General features: G+C 36.1%; 1 protein-coding gene across 1 annotated transcript; it reads right to left on the reverse strand.

Moving 5' to 3' along the window:
- Nucleotides 1-1,362: 1,362 nt before the first annotated feature.
- Nucleotides 1,363-15,115, reverse strand: LOC146145175 (putative sodium-coupled neutral amino acid transporter 6). Its single transcript, XM_083389576.1, has 12 exons — nt 14,984-15,115; nt 13,057-13,242; nt 12,222-12,388; nt 11,009-11,090; nt 10,014-10,155; nt 7,780-7,867; nt 7,377-7,564; nt 7,000-7,180; nt 5,441-5,565; nt 4,985-5,075; nt 4,620-4,768; nt 1,363-2,379 (listed from the first exon to the last, which is right to left on the reverse strand). The coding sequence occupies exons 1-12, from the start codon at nt 15,007-15,009 to the stop codon at nt 2,302-2,304; spliced, it is 1,503 nt and encodes a 500-aa protein (XP_083245702.1). The 5' UTR covers nt 15,010-15,115; the 3' UTR covers nt 1,363-2,301.
- Nucleotides 15,116-16,856: the final 1,741 nt, after the last annotated feature.

Raw genomic sequence — 16,856 nt, forward strand, 5'->3', positions numbered from 1 at the left:
TCCCCGTTTACTCTATTTGCTTCGTTAAGCCGCCATTTACCGTCAACAGCTTCCACTAATTCCCCGAGTTTTCCCCTTATGCCCCCTTCGGCTTTCCAGTTTGTCAGCCCAACTGCAGGTCATCACACATCGCGAATGGCGCCTGTTGGCGCGATTTCAGCAACTTATGAAACCTAGAAAGCGCTTTTTTCGTTTAACCACCTTTAACGCGAATTACAGTTTCATGTGAAGTGACATTTCTAATGACAGATATTGCCTTAAAAAACACGGAAGTTCAAATTTAGTATCGTATGTACACACTACACATGTATATATCTGTAACAGTTATCTACCGTTTTAGAAGTCGCCTTGGTCTATGATAATAAAAACTTACCAAAATAAAAAACATGTATAAGTTAAACTTCCGTAAGTATCAATTTGGTATAGTATTGGTAATGGACTTGAACAATTAGACCGAAATTAAAAAAAACCTAAACGCCGGAATAACACACAGTTCGGAAGAAGACCAAACATGGACTAAAACTATTTAGTCGGAAAGTGGTCTAATTCGGAATAAGACCTACATCTGTCAGAAGAATTAAGACCCAAATAATATTTCACCTTTCACTAAATCTTAGCCTACTGTACCTTTAAATTCCCTACGGTGTTGTCCGACTCTCCATACCAATATTTCTATGTTCTTTTTGCAATTTAGATCTTATTCCGATGGTTTTAGGACTTATTTGGACAGTTTACGTCTTATTCACTCTTACTTGGTGTTATTATGTCATTGGTCATAATAGTATGGTATTATACATAAATCCGCTTACGATATTGTTGCTTTGTAGGTCTTAGTGTGCAGGTTCCCTTTGTCAATTATTTGTATAAAATGAACATAATTAGTAACTTGAATAACGTGCTCGACATATAACGCAAGTAGAGTTAGTACATTTTTCTATTTGTGTTTCGTCGTCTTTTTTAGCTAGACTATATAAAATTTATTTACACATCAGAAGGAAGGCCTGCCATTAGAATTATCTTTTATGTTGTATATTATATAATTTTAAATTACGTCATTTTCAAACAAGACATCTATCCTTAAATGCACTAAATTACAATTCAAAAAACCTGTCATGATTTTGTTTTTCAAAATAAATTTTTAAATTATAATTTTTTTTAATAGTAGAGCAGTGTTCTTCCTTGTTTTCCGTATTACACCTTTAACAACTTATTAATAACTTTGCATACCTATGAAAAATAACATAATTAACTGTTTTGCAAAGTGATTATATTGACTTTGCGTCAAAAATACAAAGCAATTTCACATAGGTCAGAAGACCAGCCTTCTTCAGAGCATTTCAAAAAATGTACTAAGTAGAGCAGGCTATAATATTATGTCTGGGGCTGGGCCAATAATTAAAAATACCCGTACTCTAAATTTTAATTGCAAATTTAATTTAATGTAAAGGAAACGGCAAAACGTTGGATAAGATAAACAATTTAAGGTGAAAACGGTAATTAAATGTTCTGTAATAACACAATATAATATTTGCGTGTACGCAGCAATGATGCAGCAAATGGTGTAGTGATTCTTAAACTGCGTGTCACGGGACAGTACACCAAAACAAAATCCCAAGTGTTTCGCACAACTTTTTCTAATTTAGAAAAATAAACTATCACATAAATCATAACGAAATTAGTTGTGAGACTTGAATGCACACTGTACCTTTTAAATTTGAATATTATGGTAATCATCTATCGCCGTGCCATGTATTCAGGGTGCTTGTCCAGGTATTTATTATTGTTTTGTTGAAAGCGTGCTAACGTTTTGTGATTTTCTACGTATGCCCGCAGCTAAAACGGTTTGAGAAGCACTCATTTAAAACATTCTTATTTAAACAAAAAATAGCTCAAAATTATTTGGAAATTATTATTTGCACGAATAACTTAAACATGTTACATAAATTACCAACCTAATTATGACTCATGTAGGATTAAAGAGTGTAACAGATAAGCTAGCATAATAATAGTAACAAATTCAATTTTAGAATATTGACAACCGTTATTTAAGCAAGAATGCGTTAATTTTCTTTGCCAGGAGGTAGAAATTTGCCCAAAATGCATACCATGGAACAATTTAGTTAAGTCGAAGAGTTAATTAGAAAACTAAAACTTATACTAAGCCTAGGTTTTCTAGATTTCTTCGTTTATGATCTCAATAGTCAATACTGAATACAGACTAACAAAAAATCCTAGTATTGATGAAATAGCGACTAGTAAAACATATCACACTTAAATAGGACATATTGCAAGACATCCACTTTATTGTATCCATCCCATTATGATTAGAATCATACTCATGATCATGAATCCAACTCCAACGATGACCAACATCAGTGGCTAAAAATATGCGAAACAACAAAAACTGTACTATTAATACTGTGAAGGTAGGCTTTTTAGGGCTTCTGACTCGTTAGCATAATGCCCAAACTATTTACAGCAAACAAATAAATAATAGTTAAAGTATTTGATTTAAATAACAAATACTATCCATTTGGAACCGTGAATATCAATTTCACTTGAATTCTGAAATAATCAAATGTACGCTTCAATTCATACATCACGTTCTAAAAATGCAATTAACTAATGCACCCGATTCACTACAAATCACCTTCGACCCCTTTTAAATGCTCATTAGCGTTTCATAGGACCTTCGATTTCTTTCACCTGTTTCATTTCGCTCATTGTTTTAAAAAATGCATGGTAAATCAGTCGCAAATCGTTGCAAAGAAAAGGATTAAATAACAGCAACCCAAAACACATTTTTGTGTTTTAGGCAGTTGTGAAGCTGTGGGATTAAACGTTTTAGACATAGGAACGTCGAGAGCCATGATTTGTCTCTATATCATGTAGCATATAAGTTGTACCTAACGAGACGGCAGTCAGAAATTAAATACATAAGTTATCTTCGACAGAGATGTTCAGGGCATCCGCCTAAAAAGCGCCTAAAGCGTAATTTCTACAGTAATTTTTGCTCTAATATTTAGTTTAGTTATGAAGATACAAAGCGACCGGATCCGAAGTTGAACCTCGTTTCTCGTAGCAACGATGTCCACAAACTAATAAACTACCAAGTAATAATGCGATAAAATCGACATTTCGTTGTTTAGAAACGTTTCGGCAATACCTCATGCCATCATCAGTGTAAAAATTCAAGGTTGAATTTACTTGTATTTTTACAGTGACGAATAATATGGCATTGTTATATACAGGGTTGCCATACCGTCCTTATTTCTAAGATTTGTCCTTATTTTGAAGGGCCAGGTCTTAGAAAACCTAAATGTCCTTATTTCTAAGAAATGCCCTTATTTTCGACTTGCGTCCTTATTTTGTCTTATTTTCAACAACTACAGAACTTTGAGCGTTTATATCTGGTAACTAGTGTTGAATAATATTCTAAAATTATATGCTTTTGCGCAGAGATTTTATGACATCATAAATAAAAAGGTACTCCCGTGGCGTGCAAGTCTCAGGATTTTACTTCTAAGTTGTGAGATTGGTAGGGCACTAGGATACAGCAGCTGACGACATTTTAGCAGCAGACAGCAGTACAAGGTTCCTTATATTTGGGTCTATGTCGATGGCAACCCTGATTATATACCCATGTTTTGTGTTCCAAAACCAGCGTTTATTTTAGTGATTTAATCATCGGTTTGGCAAGACAAGATTAGAATCGCCCAAAGTTTTTCTATACGTCACTGTCCGACTATAGGGCCAAAACTAACGGAAAATGAGCGTCCAGACAACTGTGCGAAAAACCAAACTTAATACAGTAAAATTTGTTTTTTTTAGGATTTTTAATCACAGTGTTATTAATAAAACATATTTGACCAAAAATCAATGAATTAATTAGTCCTTGTATAAAACACGCTTTGGGTTAAAGTAAACACAAGAGTTTTATGTGTTTTGTAAACTACAGTTTACCCCAACTGTAAAACGGCATTGACCATACGTGAGACAAGTTAAGTTTGGAACTTGGCAGTCTGGCGAAGCAAAGTCAAGTAACCGCAGACAGGCCTGTTTATTTCTTGGCGATATCCGGCAAAACCAGTTAAACGAAAACGTGGCAAGACTACATACATTCGTGATACAAATGTGTTGTTCAAAAATATAAGTAAAAAAAATGTTTCAAATTTAATGCTAACTTATATGTTGTACGAGCCTAATATAAGTTACTTTCTTATTTGTGAGTATATCTCACTGCAAATGTATTTAAACAGTAAAAAATTTCATAAGGCAAATTTTACCAGTAGAAGACGTTTTTACATTCAAATTGTGTATAAGGGTGCCTCACACGAACGTGTTGGATTGTTGGTAGTAAACCAAAACCTCCTTGTGTTTGCTATCAACAACATATTGTGTAAAAAAAATTTTTTTTTTTTTTTATTAATCATTCTTCATGACACAGGGCTAGCCTACTTGTGTGAAAATACAAATTTGAACTTGCTTGTCAAAAAGCAATATGAAAATGTAAAATTTATACAAAGGGTTTTTTGGGAGAAGCTTCGGCCAGTTTTCCAAGTTTTTGCAAAACTATCCCTGTCTCCATTATCTTGTTAATTTCTCATACACATACATACCACTATTTTTTTCATTGATTTTATTGGCGCCGGAGCCAGCTTCAGGTAGAAAAGTGCGGGAAGAATGATCACCAGCATTGAGGCGCAAGTAGCCCCGGCAAATCCAAAAACTTCCCGGATGGTTGGCACGTAAATCACGAGAACGTTTGCTGTGAAGAAAACACATTTAGCAGCAAAGGCCATAATAGTGTGCTTCGCAACAACTTATGCCTAGTTTATTTAACCCCGTGGTAGCACATATTTGACGGACTATAATCCAGATTTTAGTGTTAAAATGGCACATGTTGCCTACATTTAAATTAAAAACACTCGAGAGATATCCATTGCTTTAAAGCTTAAAAGGTTTCAAAGGGGCGTTTACTTACTTAAACTTAGTAATATAACCATAATCACGAGATGACGAACCCACGAAAACGGCTTGTCTTCAAAAAACAGCATAATGATAGACTTTCGCGCCTGCAACAAGCAATTAGTTATATTTATTATTTATGAACTTTTGTCACAAACATAACAAGAGTTTAATGATGAAAATAACGGCCCAAATAGACGTCAAAAGCGACATGCTTTATTTTCAAACGTTCGGCAATTTTTTATCATTCTCATCATTTCTTGGTGCGACCAAAGTGTGTATAAACGGGTGCAACCGATTTGGCCTTCATATCACTGATGATGGCATTAGAAATTGCCGAAACGTTTGAAAATAAAGCATGTCGCTTTTAACGTCTATTTGGGCCGTTATTTTCATCATTACATCAGAACAAGAGATATTAGGAATTGATGTTAATGAACATCTAAATTAATTTCTTTCTTTTTTAACTTACCGGGTAATGTAAGAGAGGCGCGGAAAATATGACACAGATAAGCACCATTATCCTGGAGATAAGTATTACTGCGTTCGTAGGATCATAAGCACTGTACATGAGAAGTAGTTCGGGTCCTACAGCACCTGAAGTAACATCGAATTTGTAGGGAACAAACCAATAACATATTTTGCGCATAATTTAACTTCTAGAAGTGTAAAATAAGGGATATTCTTATAAAAAAGCAGTGCTTTCTTCAATCTAAATATGTTTTTTAGTTTAAAACTATAAAAGCTGTCCATCCTAAATACAATATAGGTTGTCTATAGCCAAGTGGTTTCTAAACATTTTTGAGATGTGGCGGACACCTTGCAATTTTTATAATAATACGCGGTCTCTTACATCAAAATAACGTGCAAAGAAAACGTGATTACCTATAGACCGATAGAAAGTGCAAAACACACTAATATATACCGCAGCGGCATAGTATCAAGGTGAGTTTACTTGCTCGCTTCATACAATTTACTTATGTTGGTAGGGATTCTGACTAAAACAATTTTTAGTCACGGATCCCACCTTGGGAACAATGGTCTGCAAGAGTACACATTGTTGCAAACCAGCATCCGTCTTTGTAAAAATAGGGGACATATTATGTATTACCCAAGCGTTCGACATGTTTGCTAATAGCACGCTGATTAAATTCTCACGATTGATTCGATGGTTTTAGGCAACGTTTCACGAATAAACCTACATACGTTTGATAACTCGTTCATCATGACTTAAACTTTACTAACGATACCGGTTTTACCAAATTTGTTGTTTCATTTTCAAACAGGTTGGATGTGTTTTCTTTTTTCACATGATGTCGACGCAGACAAATTTAAAAGTCATAATCAAATCGTTTTGCAATGTTTTGTTGTAATATATAGTTATTAGCTATAATTGTGCAAGGGTTTTCTTTATTAGCTATGTATTAGCTATTTCTCAGGTGCTTTACATAACACCAATGCAGGGTTAGTGAATACCACCTTAGCCGCCTATATGTTAAGATTTTTTATTGCAAAATATTAAAGACAGGAAAGGTTAAATTAATTCAAAGTAGGCTTGGTATTAAGCTTAAAATATGACATCCATTGTTTAACAATACAAAGTTTAGCGAATTATTCCATAATGTAAGCAAATTGTCTTGCAAAAATAGTTGCTTTATTTTTTGTTAAGCGTTATATAAAACTGAAACCAAAGTTTCGTTGCTGTTTTGCGATATATTATTTTTGGTAACATAAAATTTATAGCTCAATGATCTTAAGTATTTTCATGTAACTCGAAAATAAATGTTATCCTTTCGCAAAGTAATAAAAATGTCCCAAGAACAAATCCATGACGCAGGAACAAAGTTAGTCTCCGATTCTTTACCATGCATCGCGAAGAAAAATGCATAATTTTAACTAAAATCACACTATTAAGTATCGTAGCTGAGTTGCTATATTACTTACTTAAGGTTTTTAAACAAATTATCGTGAATTTGATTCAATTACATTTTTACCAAAAATTGGTTGATTCGAGAAATAAATTATTCTTACTAAAAAATGTCAGGTATCCAAAAAGAGCCGAAAGAAAGTACAGCAGAAAAACATTCCCGATTGAAATCACCGCTACTTTGTACATCCGGGACTTTTTCGGGTTTTCCAGTTCGGTGTAGATTGGAAGCACTGATGCGTGACATTGAAAAGCAAACACCATCGTCGGAATTGCGTAGGCACTCTGCCACAAATGGGAAGGCCGGTTAAAGCGGTATTGAATAACGTGAGAAAAACAGCTGAATTACTTAACGCGCTTGGCCGTGCACCTCAAGAGTGAACATAACTGAACGCTTACAAAACAACAATATAGTGCATAAAAAAAATAAAACATTATGCCTTTTAAAAGATAGAAATGTTATGCTCGGGCGAGTGTTTACTTTGTCATTCCAAGTGAATAACTTTGCGTCGCATTGCTGATTTTCTAAACCCTCTTCAAACTCAAGGTAAATGTGTGAAGTTCGCGATCCGCATATCACACTTTCGTTGCCGGTGGGATGATGTTGGCCCTCCGTGCTGTTGGTTACCATCTCCATTGTTTGATTGACTAGGTTACCAGCTAGCATTTCTAATCAGTGAGTAAATTGTAGGCGATTTCATCTCTAGAAAGTAGTTTTACCAAATCGAAAGCTACGGTGTACATTATATATCGAATTAATTAATTTGAAGATACTTCTATAATTTTACAATCACTATGTGTGAACAATCTACCACTAATGTTACATATTTACTTTTATTGTGGGTTGTTAGCCGTATTTAAAAAAACAGGAATGTCATTCATACCAGATGCATCACTTGTTGATACGTTCGAGTGGTCAACTGTTTCATGCTCGCGAATCGGACATGGGATAATGAACTTTTCAACCACTATCTGCACAAAATAATGATACAGGTTATCTGAAAATTTAACACGAAAGAAGACGATGCTCAAATTTTAGTTGTAAAAATTTGGGCTGCTAGCGTATAGCAAGGATGTAACCTTAAAATACCTAACCTGTCGATATATTTATGAGCATATCTTACCATGTTGTGTAAGCTTAAACTGGGGAACCTAGACGAATTTCCGTAGCATTCTAATATAATTATTTGATGTTGTGGTAAAATAAAAAGTAGTTTGGGTGAAAACATAGCCCATAATATGACAAAACATACTATAAAATCGAAAATAGCTATAGTTTTTATTTGAAAAGGCGTATGGGCAATGCAATAAATATTCCACGAAACACATCTCCAGGTTTATTTACGTATTTCGGCAACAGTATATCTTTAAATACTTTGCTGTAAATGACATTCTAAGGTTTCTCGCCAGTTGTGACAGCAACATCGTACTCGTTTCTTTTTAAGACGATTACATTTAGCTATAACTTTTCGATTAAGCATTGCTATATTCACCAACGTCGAAAATAAGCCGGATCCAGTTCTGAACAGCGTTCCGGCAAAATAGGTGTGTAATTTATTTGTTAAATCACAATCAACAGTAATTGTTACAGTTTTTTAATATTGAGTTTTAATGCACGAGTCAGGGTTTAACAATCTGTAAATATTCATGCAAAGCCTCTTATAAAATTGACATTATGTACCAGGACGCAGCGATGCACAGTTTAAAACCTCCCATGTACAGCGAAAAAGCATGACTGATGGAGATGTGTATTTCTCGTATTTGTTTTAAGCACTTTAAACAATACAACCGTACATTTGGATAGCCCAAAAAAAAATTTTGAAACAGCGCGGAACACCGGTTGCGAAGCAATGTTTATAACACACGTTTTCACTATTTTTTAACATTCATTTTTTTTAGAATTACTATTGATAGTTTTCGATTTACAAACAAGTTTTTTTGTGAATTGGCGTTGGGTATAGGTACCAAATTTGTCAACTCAGGACACGCGTCTGACAAGATCTTAATGCTCTATTCCATATTATTATGGACTAGAGCAGGGATGTCCAACCTGTGGCCCGCGGGCCGCATTGCGGCCCATCTGATGTTTACGTGCGGCCCACTACTTATCCTCAGTTAGATAGGCTTTTTTTAAAACAATTGTTTCGACTATTACCAAAACGTGTAGAACGCGCAGTATTTGATGTCGGCCTCTTATATTTTTTCTGAAACTAGAATCGAGTCTCTTATTTTCAACATCCATCAAACGCTTGTGCACACATCATTGTTAAGCAAGATGTGTGTTTTTCTCATTGTGCGATTTTGCGGACCGTTTTAAGGAAATTTATCCGCCCAAAGGTGCGTACCATGGCATGACACAGCACGTAAACTTAATTTTTCGCGGTTCGCCAAAACAAATGGGGCCGAGATTTAGGCTACTTGCATATAAGGCCGAGATTAACTTGCATATTTGCGCGCGAGTGAACTCTCGAAGAGCGGGTGTTCGTAAGGTATGTTGTTTTATGACGTCACGATATGGCGTAAATTATGACGTCACCCCTTTAATTCGACAGGTTTTGCGGCCCATCGACATTTTTAAAGTGGCAATGCGGCCCATTCTGCTGAAAGGTTGGACATCCCTGGACTAGAGCAAGGTTTCCCAAACTGTGGTCCGCGACGACTGCACAGGTGGTCCATGGCGACAGGTTTTTTTTAAGGTTTGGTTTGGATGACCGCTAAGTAGTTTTAAGAGACCGCAAGTGTAAAAAAAAAAAAAAAAAAAAATTGTTTACGAAAAATTCTCGTATTCCTCGTCTATGACGTAATAAAAATATCCTTATCGCCATTCGGAAAAAACACAGGTTCAGACTTTGCGTGGACTCTGACTTACGAGTTTGCCTTTTATCGTCGCACCCGTCCCATTGATGTTGTCAGTTTTGTAAATAAATAAAATTCGGTTTATTTATTTTTGGCTTTGTATTGCGGTCCGCGAAAATAGAGATTCACAAATAATGATCCGTTGTCCAAAAAAGTTTGGGAAACCCTGGACTAGAGTCTATAACTACTGTTTTCTTGTAATAGTGAATAACATAAACTTATATAGGCCTACCCTAGACATAATATTAAACTTTTGACTCACGACTCCAGTGAAAAAGATCATGCAGGCCATCGCAAAACCACTAGTGTATCCCAGGAATCCTATGTTTCTAGCTGCAGCCAGAGGCATTATGATAACCACTGTCACTATTATAACCAAGATGTCGCCGTTTAAATACCAGTCCCTGCAAAAACAAAAAATAAATTTGCTAAATTTGTAAAATAAACAAAAATAGAACATACGAAAATAAAACATTTATTAAAGCTACTTAAAACTATCTACGTTGCAAACAGAAGTTAAATTACAATTTTAATGTTTTAAAAATGTTTCAAGCATTGGTATTCTTGACAAGTTTAGGATTTACATTGGCGATGTCAGATACTTGATACTTTATCGCGTTTTACAGCTTTTGCCCTAAAATGTTTAGTTATCTTGAGTTGCCTTTTGATAAAATTGCCTTTTAGATGGAATCGCTTTTTGGCAAATCATCGCTGAACATCTCACATCAAATTAGTATCGGAACGATACGGACACCACCCTAGTATCGGACGAATACCGATACTATCGCATCGGGTATCGGGTATAATCAGATGTTTTCGGTCATCCACAATTCATACCATTGATAACTTCGCTTAACGTCATGATAACAAAGCGGGGACAATGTGAAAAGGATTCATTGATTTTAGGCAAAAAATGCGCGTGTTATCCGTAATCCGACGAAGGCAATTCCTGACAAACTGGCACTTTAAAAAATCTATTCTTGTTACTATAGTCAACGATATATACTAGTAAAATATTCGGGTTTAGCTTCCAACGAACACCAAACATTTTTAATTATAGCTTAGGATTTTCGTAGCTTAGGATTTTTTTAGTGTAGTTAGCTGTTTGGCGAGCTGTAGTGCAATGGAATAACACAACGGTAGGAAGATTTTTTTTTTCCTTTCACGAAACGAAATTGCAATAGCGATTCACTTCCAGGAGACAAATACGACTACAATGCTATAATTAGTAACATAGCATAAATATTCTCTACTAACACTGCACATTCGTCCGATCCAGTGAGCACCCGAATAACTTCTGGCAATTCGTACTTAACAATGAATAGGAAACTGCACATTGCTGCAAAAATTAAATTAATTAAGTTTAACTTTATGTTTTCTTTAATTTTTTAATTTTTGACATACGTAATTCGCCATTATATTTAGGCTGGTAAATATACTAAGGGGCGCTGCAAATACTACAGTACTACTTTTTACGAAAGCATTTACGAGTAAGACGATATCATAAGAGATAATGTTTATAGAAACCTCAACCCATGTTAACTGTAGGTGTGGGACAAACCCTTTTAGTCCTATAAATGTCAAACTAAAGCGGCAGACTATAATCTCTAAGCTATAATGACTTTTTGTGATAAGGCTTTCCTGTAAATAAATAAGGATGTACCAGTGCAAGTACCTGTACAATGGGCACGTATAGTATACCATATGTTACAGGGAAACGATTTAAAAAGATTTTTTGATAATGGGTGTAAGGTTGTCTTACATTAACTTCGCCATTTGTTAACCTAGATTTTTCGGACGGTTGTGAATTATTACTGTAAGTTCCCGTAAATCAACTTGTTTATGCAATAAAGGTTAACTTTCTTTTAATTTAATCGATCGCGCTGCACGACTGGTGGACCGTGCGATTTTTACTGAGCTTTCCGAATATAGGTTCGAGTAAAAAAAGGTTTAATCTGTTTCGCACAAAATTCAGTTATTGGAAAAAGAAATCAATTTATCTCATGTCATAGGCTGTGGATACATTATCAGCCGAATTCTGCATACCAACAGCAATGTTAGTGTTATAAAGTTATATAGGTTTTGCAATAGGATTAAGTTGCATTTTTTGTTTTGTTTGCCATCGCACTTGCTTGGTGAGCTTGGAGAAAATTCTCAGTAAAGGTAAAAACAGTTGGTGAAAGTTGGCCAAAGCGTTAAAAGGTTGAGAAATCCTGGACTACACGTTTCCGAACATACATTTGTGCAAGGAATTGCGGTATCGATTAGCCCTGAGAAGAAACCACTTTAAAGTCACTAGAAAACACTAATTGTATATCGTCGATATCGTCGCTGTTTATTGCATTTATAGAAGGCTAGTAAGTAAACGACTTCACACAATTGTGAAAACAAAATGTACATTACGAATTCAAGCTATTGAATGGCGAAATTACGTATAACTGAGTATTATACTTGACACTCGACATTTTACCTCCCATTGTGTGAATGAAGATATTAACTACAGTTAGAATCTTTCCCGCGAGACCGAAGGCCGCTTTGCCAATAGCTTCGTATGACGATTCTCCAGTGTAGTCACACATTTCCAGTAAGAGACGTATGCTGTTGAACGCCAGGGCTGCAACTGCTACCAGCATAATCCTAAAACGACACATATGTTAGGCAAAGTTCAGTAACTTCAGTTGACAAACACGCGATTTGAGTGTGCCCGGCGTGTACCAAGTTCGTAAATAAGTAGCCTTATTAACCTGTATCACGCTTTGCTAACGATGCGTACAGACCAGTTTAATTCATTCTATATTTCTACACATAACTTTACAGAGGTAAATTGTTTTTTATAAATATGGCCCTTGTTTCTTGTTAAAAAAGTAAATATAACGATGCAAAGTGGCATAACTGTTCAGGCGTGCAACAAACGCGTAACCAAGCCTAGGATTACGATATTGTCGTATGTTCCACACTTTTTATGTGTTTCCCACACTTTCATTACCCGCTAACCCGACCGTTGTTTTGATATTTTGGGTTACTTTAAAGATAAATTTGAAACAATGTTAGTTACTCACAACATAGGATTGTCACTAAACTTGTTTCTTATCACAATAGTATGGACCTCGTTAACATTTTATAGTGGAATTCGGCCTGTTTTTGAAAAAAATGTTACACGCTGCAGGATCTGCACGTCAAATGCACTTGTTATTCAGTAACAAACCACATTTCCAGCCTGTGCCACGTGTTACAAACTTTTTGCTTGCAGGCTGGGCACAACATAACGGAATTTTATCGATATTTTGACGACAATGTATCCTTACGTGAACAAGGCTATTCCAAGGTTGGCAACCGCGTTCGCAAGCCCAAGTATGCCACTACCAAGAATGGCGTTCATCAGGTTGAATATGCAAAGCGGTATACTCGCAGTTTTTCCTTCGTACAAGCTCATACGACGCTCCTTCAGAACCGATATCTCATCTTTGCTAAGGCGTCCTTTGGAGTACGAACTAACCAAGAGAAAAAACAAAATGATGTTGATTTCGAAAATTGCCAATTAGTTCGTATTTTTAATAACTTTTTTGGATAGTGGTAATTACATTACATGACAGGTTTGACTTCAATGGATGAAACGAATAGAAAGAATAAAGATTTTGTTGTGCCTAAACTTTTGCCACCCAAGTTAAGCGAGCTTTGACGCTTGAGCCCATGCGCAGCACGTTTTCGACCGGCTGTTCGGTCTGTTCAATGTTGACGTTATAGTAACTGGGGCACAACTGCTGAACAATAGCTATCTATAACCCTAGCGATGTGAGGCGTACACAGCAACAAGCGACATTCAGATCTTCTGCGCGTTTGTACACCGAGCATTACTACCGATTGCGTCAGCATGTGACTTCTGGCTTTTGTCAAAAGACATGGCCAACACAACTCAAATATAGGGACGTTACCCTTCATTGAAAAGACGTAGAGATGTCGCGATAATTTTTTAAATATTTCTTTTTTATGATAGTGTAGCAATGCAATAAATACATGTTTCAAAATTGCAGAAAACAGTGGTCGATAATTGGCAAAACCACAGATGGGGTATCCAATAGTTTGGAGATAGATTTATGAAATTAACACACATGGCAAATGAGTGTATTGCATTCGATAACAATATTTCTCGTTGATTACCAAGAGCCAAACAGCAAAAGTAAATATTTGTCAAATTGCGACGTCGCCTCCTGCCGCCATTTGATCGCTTGAATAATTGCGTTTACGCTGTGGCTTATAGCGGACAAACATTGCGTAAAGACAGGAAACAATGCAGAAGCAGAAAATCTGCAAAGGGGCAATTTAAACTACGTCACCGAAGTACTTTGTTTGTCTCTTCTTGCAGTTTATGGTGATATTGCTGTCGTTCTAGTTTGAATCGACTATGGGACGTGGGATAAACGTTGGTCAGGCGACAGGCACAACAGGTCGATTAATGATTTGTCAATTAGCACGGAAACTGGTTGAAACCGGTATGTTCTATAACGCAAACAGCGATCGGCAGCTGTGGAAAAGCTGATAAACAGCTAACTTTGCCAACTAGTGAATTTTTAATGTTCACGTATTGAGCAACGACTATATGAACCAAACGTTACATAAATATGTATATATACCCCTTGGTTAACAACCATTTTGTGTTATTTATGAATACGGCCTCTATATTCCGTCTTTGTTCAAACATGCGGCAAAAATCAACCTATTTATTTAAACGAAGTACTACATTATGTTCAGCTACCTACAAATATATTACTCAAAGCACCGTATTTTTTAATTGGAGAATGGAAATATTTAACATGGCAGATAGTTGGACTAAATTGAGAAAACATACTGTATTAACAAATAAAGGATACACGCTTGTTTGTTTACTTCTGTAAACCACCTGAGTGAATGTTTTTAAACTACAAATTCAATCTGTCCTGCATTAATGGGCGTGTCACATTTTCCAACACGTGGGTTTTCGAAAAATGAGGTTATCGCGCCAGGACACAGCGTTGTAAACTGTGTTGATTCTTACAAAAACGTTGGTAACTGCTACAAAATTTACAGCAAAAAACAGTCAGGATTGCAGGAAGAGCCGCATAGTACGCTTGTGTAAGCTAAAAATATAATACCCAGGCAGGGAAATATTAACAAAAACGCTATGTTTTTACGACATATAGTTTTTTTTTATTTGTTTTACTATACTGTAAACATTTAAATCTGTTGTGTACTCACCCCGAAGTCTTGTATTTCATTTCCATGGTACTGCTTTACGCTTCTTAGTGCCGCGATTCGGATGTGTTTCAGTAGACGTAACGCCAGCAAGCCAAGAGAGACAACAATGAGATCTTTTCGCACTAAGTACCTAAATAGAAACAAGATATCAGAAAGCATTTACGTTAAATTCCTATTACCTGACTATAAACAGCATGAGTTCACAACTCATTTGTTCAAATACCATCGTGAATTTATTACTATTCACACTTTTGTTTATAATATTTGTCAATTTACCAGTTGTCCGGTTATCTTACTTGTATACATGTTAAGATATTTACTTCTGAACTACTAAGCATTCTATTTTACACATTGTAAACCCCAATACGTTTCAATATGACTATTTTGCCGGTATTTCATAACGTGAAAGTCAATTTAACGTTTGACAACTCACGAAAGGCTCGCCAGCCGTTAAAGCGTTTTAACCCTGCGGGCCCATATACTATGATTGCTATCAACACTTTAGCGCCCTACGCAACACATATCATAAATTCTGCCTTGAACGTAGTTCCTGTTCTCCGACATTGTGCGTAACTCCAGCTTTTGAATGGTCTGCCAGTTAAAACATCCCTTTAGAAAGCGAACGCTGTTTTAACTTTTTTCCCGCCGTTCCGGCGGCCTAGTCTGGCATTTCGGCGATCCTTGTTTATGTATAAGTCGTAGCTGTGTGTGTGTGCTAAACGGGTTCAGGGCATAATCCAGGAAACGCCATAGCCTCCAATAACACTAAACTCAAGCAAGTGTAACTGACAGTTTTATCAATCGAAACATAAATCAGTAATGCGGATTTAACTGAACGATTAAATATTAATTGCTTTGCACAGCTTGTCATGTCACCCATCGCTATCGACATAATTGCAAATGTAGCCGGTTGTCAAAAGGTTGCAAAGCAACAAAATGTGCTTTGCTATGGAACAAGGTTTTAAAGAAGTAACATTATGATCCTATATAACTTGTAGCTGAACACTGTCAAGTTGCTTCGCTTCGTACAAAACAAGCGCCCTTTGACTGTCAAAATACCGTGACCTCCTCCAAACTGAACTTTTAGATCCAAGTTATAAACCAAGCAAGTTTTCTCGCACATCGTGGAAACCTGGTTTGTTTTTCAAACGTTACCATAGGCCAGTGATTTGCTAACCTCTTTTATACCATATTTATGACAAAAATATTTGCTGGACTCACTTTTCTATGCTGACACCTCATGAACGCCAATAGTCCAAAATTAATTGCACATAGGTAATAAACTCATGGGCATGTTTAATCTTAGTCCTTAAAAATACTGTAAAACTAATTCAGCAAACTTGATTTTCACGCTTAACCTTTACTACGTATAATTTTAACCACCAAAAGAGTAGTGAGTACACATAAAGCCGAGCCTAAAATCATGGGCGCCCCCACGAGGGGGCAAGGGGGGGCACTTGCCCACCCTTGGAATTTCAAAATGCGATTATTTTTATTGTTTATAAGTGTAATAATTAAGTTAAATTGTAGACAAAGGCGGGCCAAAACGAACACCTTAAGGCAGAGCTGGGCAAAAAATGCCCGCGGGCCAGATCTGGCTTACCAAGCAATTTAATCCGACCCGCGATTTGTTTTTCTTGAAATACAAAAAAAACAAGGCGACTTTTTACGGGATTGATTGTAACATATTTATTTACACTCTTTCCAAGGATGGATCTATGTCCCGCTACTTCAAATTTTAGCCTGTTTAAAGACTAAAAAACAATGGTAATTGTTTTCGCGTTTCGCGCTAATCTTTTTTGTCTTTCTTGTTTATTCCATGCGTATGTTGGCGTCTTTACAGACAAAAGTCGCCCTCTGACAAAAGTAAAAT

Source organism: Ascidiella aspersa, chromosome 5 (genome assembly GCF_963924565.1).
Source record: "Ascidiella aspersa chromosome 5, kaAscAspe10.2, whole genome shotgun sequence".
In the NCBI taxonomy this organism is placed as follows: domain Eukaryota; kingdom Metazoa; phylum Chordata; class Ascidiacea; order Phlebobranchia; family Ascidiidae; genus Ascidiella; species Ascidiella aspersa.